Below are 4,229 nucleotides of genomic sequence, written 5' to 3'. Positions count from 1 at the left end.
TTAAAAGATATAAACTCCTACCTAAACCTAAACCTCTTAGATTAATGGTTTTTATAGGTTCACATCTCTTTCATACATGTATCTACATACATACACACACATTGAAGAGTACAACATTTACATCTGCGGCCTTAAAGCTAAAAGCCTAAAGTACTCTACTTGCATAACATCATACTTATTGTCAAAAGCTATCACCTTTCACACCTGAACCCCAATCCTCTGAGCTACCTGCATCAGTAAGATTTTTCAAGTTATATCAAAATGAAAATAAAATGAACCAATAAAAATAAATATTATTACTATATTAGGCTAAAAATATCAGAAGATACATTCATAAAATATTATCAATGTTAGATCATGTATGTTTGGACAAACTTCTCTTTAAAACACTTTAGAGAAAAAAAAGGAATTAATTTGTCGAAGCTCTTTCTCATATAGAACGCCAGCTTTTTAATTTACACACAAGTAAATTTTAACTTTTTTCTGAAAAGTTTTTTTTTTCTTATTTCTTTTTTCTTTAAAACACTTTTAGATAAATTTGTACTGATTTTAAATACTAAAGGAGGTGCCTTGATGGGGCTGATATATTATGCTATCCTAGTTATAATCACCTTATATACATATACTACTCTACAGTGAATTTCTGTACAGTACTAGAAAGAGAAGAAGATTTTAAATACCTCCTTAAAAGAGTGAACATCGCTTCCCCAAAGCCAAGCATCACAGCCGGCATCCCTGGCACCCCATATATCATTTCTGCGATCATCCCCAATATGAACAGCATCCTCAGGTTTTACATCCAATAGTTCACATGCTTTCAGAAATATAGTTGGATTTGGTTTTTCGGCCGCAACCTAGTTGAAAAACACAACCAACCACCCACAAGAGAAGTTTATAAGCCAATTATCATGTAGAAAAGGAAAATTACAAAATTTTGAAACCTCCTGATTAATACATTACTAATGTAACCAACCAATATGTAAATACATGGATGCTCAAACGAATTTGAGATACAAAAACTTGACCATCTAAAATATTTTCAATTCAAGACTCGAGGTGTGAAAGGATAATGGCTAATTCCTGAAAGTTGGTACAGGCAACAATAATACATGCCGTAAAAAATATGGTTTCTGCTAAAGAATTTATAATTATCAGTATATTTTAGCCATCAAATTTACATTTGATTCTTCACCAAATTTACTCAAGTTGATATCATCCCCAAAGCTAAAGGTAATGTCATTCTGGCGTAAGTTCATTGTTTCAAAAAGGTTAGCTTGTAATGTAAGACTCAACGGTGAAGTTTTGCAGCATGATTCTCAAGCCCAGAATCATGTTGAGTTGCTCTCTACTCGCATTGGATAAGTTTATGGCTAGAAAAAGACCCGCTACCATATTAGGGCGATAAAGAGACCCGCTATCATAGGTCAAAAAGAAAAGAACAATAAGCTTACCTCAGCTGACACTGCTACCGCATCAAACCAAGTGTCACAATTTAATGCCCGCAGGAGAGGTCTCAACCTAGTATCAAAATTTGATACAACAGCTAATTTCACACCTGATTTTCGAAGAGCTCTAAAAACTTCTTCTGCTCCGGGATCATTGAGGTGCCACGCCTGTATGGATGATAGACATATAAAAATATCAAAAACTGTCCAATTTACTTTTAAGGAAAATGCGTAATACATTTCAGAAAGTGATCATTATAAATGATCTTACCTTGTCTGTCATATAATAGTTATAAAGTTCTTCAAAGTATTGAGGATCTGAACAGCCGGTGGAATAACTAACTATGTATTGCCAGAAGGGCTTACCGTCATTGACATATCTGCAATACAAAATAAAAACAACGAATCTTAATTATACTTAATATGAAAAGAAGTAAAGTGTCTCCTCCATAGTTATGTCTAAGAGATTGCTTTTTCTTTATTTAGTCACACGACCAACATAAAACTTGTCAATATACTAGCATGGATATATAAGACTTTGGCTGCTTTTTGATACAAAGGCAGAGAAAGGGAGGAAAAGCATTTCATTCCAAATTCTGTTTACAAAAAACAGAGTATCTTAACCTAAAGGCTAGCGGCATTATTCAAGCATTTTAAGAGACAAATAACTAAGAATGTGCATATGGCAACAGTAACTTCAAAGTTAAAAGGCATATAAGCATGGATATTTAAAGCTGCATACAAAACAAACCACATGATGCTTGTCTAGCTAAATCATAAATCTGCAATCAGAAATTGGATTTTGACAATATGGCTCATATATATTGTGCTAAGAAATTTATCACTAATTAAAATGCTTACATCATTTTACTTTCACGAAGCAGGCAACTAAGACAGATCATTCACTACAAGCTATATATATTTATTGTCACGAACAAACAAGCTATCATACAATCAAAAGACTGTTCTTGTCATTTCACTCAAAAGCAATGGAAATTCCCATGGCAACCTTTATATGCAAATGACTGATGCTTGGCTCCAAGACTATCAAACAAATCAGACATGAGCAACTCTAGCATATTACAAGTCCAATCATTTAAAAACTCAATAAACATCAAAATATTAATATTAAAAGATAACAACAAAGCCCTCGCTGAAGTTATTTTAATGTAATGTTGTCTTGAGATTTTTATCAGCGGCGTCTGCAATAGTACAATTACTCATTAGACAAGCAAGTGAATCACTTATACACACAAAGGACCCCATTAAGAAATTTAGTCCACCAGACAAAATCAACCGCCATGAATTCGCTAACAACATCTTTCCTTTTTCTTTTTGAATTTTAAGGTAGATATACAAAAAGATCCAAACTAGGAAATTTTCAATCTCGTGAAAGCAAATCATGATAATTAATAAACACCTACTCAAAAAGCAACAACCAATATCAACATCAAGATTTTTAAAAACGATCCAGCACCACCAATTTGATCACAATGTCAAATTATTTTTGCCCTCTGCAATCACATCACAACCACAGTTGCGGTCACATTAGTCTGCAATTTCTCGCAAAATCAATTAATGCGAAACTTTTAAAACTTACAAACAAAAATTATATTTCAGCCAAAGTCATATCCATGTAATAAAATCTAACTTTTTTTCACACGAACGATAAAGTAAAAAAATAAAAGTAGAAGTAAGAAGCTAACCTGAGACGAGATTTTCCCCAAGGCTGCCCATATGCTCTTCTGTACCTGAACAGTATTTCATCCTCCGAATACTCCACACCATACTTTTCGCCAATCGTCCTATAAATCTACCAAAAGCACACAAACCGGAATCAGTTCCAAGTCGAATATAAAATCCATTTCAGGTTCAGTTTCTCTTGGCGCGCAAATCGAAGCACGTGACGTACCTGAGCCATGGGTTGCGAGGGGAGGACGAGCGTGCCAACAGCATCGACGAGGACCGCCTTGTGCGTGATCTGTCCGTATAGGGAGCGCCGGTAATCGGCGTAGTCCTTCACCTCCGTGCTCTCCACTTGCGCCACCGCTGCGGAGGTGGAGGAGTAAGAGGAGCGACACCAGCGACGGAGCGCGGTCCGCGAATTGGAACCAAGAATCCTTGCAGCTATTGCAGCCATGTTTGTTTGGTAAAGCTCAAGCTCGCTTCACATTGGAGACCAAGATGCGCTCTTTTCTCAGTGGTGATGCAGAAGAAGGAAAAGAAAGGCTCTTGCCTAAGATTGTTGAGAAATGAGAACAACATAAAACCTTTGATCTTATTAATACTAACAATCACTTTTTTAATTGTTGAACAATTCCTTCTATTGGAGTGTTTACATCACACTTTATGATACCAAAATTTTTAAACAACTATAATTTTTTTTTTTTTAAGGCTTATATAATAATTTCAAAGTTTATTCATACTTCATAAAAAAATAAAATTATCCTAAACTTCATAAATATTCCGAGAGTCATCTATGAATGTATACCGATAAAATATTATTCCTAGTCCCTAATAATTGTTAAAAATGTCGGGATGAACTATCGTTATTGGCCATTTTCTTACACGATTATGAATTTTCTAAAAATAATTTTAGCATTATAGTTAAATTTCAAAATTAGCCTTTTAAGTTTTTACACATGTCAATTTGTTATTGAGTACATTAGGTGAGAGTCTTGTGGCTTAAACAGATTTGATGTAGTATCAGTTAGACATTTGTAGTGGAATGCATTATTAGTGTCAGATGGAATTGACGTGATGAGTGAAGTTAACAGAATAAAC

The 4,229-nt window shown here is 34.4% G+C and overlaps 1 protein-coding gene across 1 annotated transcript; it reads right to left on the bottom strand.

The window, feature by feature from the left end:
* On the bottom strand, positions 1–3,762 carry LOC114174893 (Haloacid dehalogenase-like hydrolase (HAD) superfamily protein). Its single transcript, XM_028059630.1, has 6 exons — positions 3,358–3,762; positions 3,152–3,258; positions 1,717–1,825; positions 1,452–1,613; positions 681–854; positions 1–228 (listed from the first exon to the last, which is right to left on the bottom strand). The coding sequence occupies exons 1-6, from the start codon at positions 3,583–3,585 to the stop codon at positions 199–201; spliced, it is 810 nt and encodes a 269-aa protein (XP_027915431.1). The 5' UTR covers positions 3,586–3,762; the 3' UTR covers positions 1–198.
* Positions 3,763–4,229: the final 467 nt, after the last annotated feature.

The sequence above is a fragment of the Vigna unguiculata genome, chromosome 1 (genome assembly GCF_037176805.1).
Source record: "Vigna unguiculata cultivar grain cowpea cultivar isolate G323 ecotype 2 chromosome 1, ASM3717680v1, whole genome shotgun sequence".
Lineage (NCBI taxonomy): Eukaryota > Viridiplantae > Streptophyta > Magnoliopsida > Fabales > Fabaceae > Vigna > Vigna unguiculata.
This window is presented reverse-complemented; position numbering and strand designations above follow the sequence as displayed.

What these genes read in the sequence shown, in the direction of transcription:
- LOC114174893 (XM_028059630.1), bottom strand. Translation starts at nt 3,585, where the DNA reads ATGGCTGCAATAGCTGCAAGGATTCTTGGTTCCAATTCGCGGACCGCG. An exon ending in ACTATTATATGACAGACAAG is followed by an intron (nt 1,614 to 1,716) that starts GTAAGATCATTT and finishes TCATCCATACAG; the next exon opens with GCGTGGCACCTCAATGATCC. An exon ending in ATGTTCACTCTTTTAAGGAG is followed by an intron (nt 229 to 680) that starts GTATTTAAAATC and finishes TTACTGATGCAG; the next exon opens with GTAGCTCAGAGGATTGGGGT.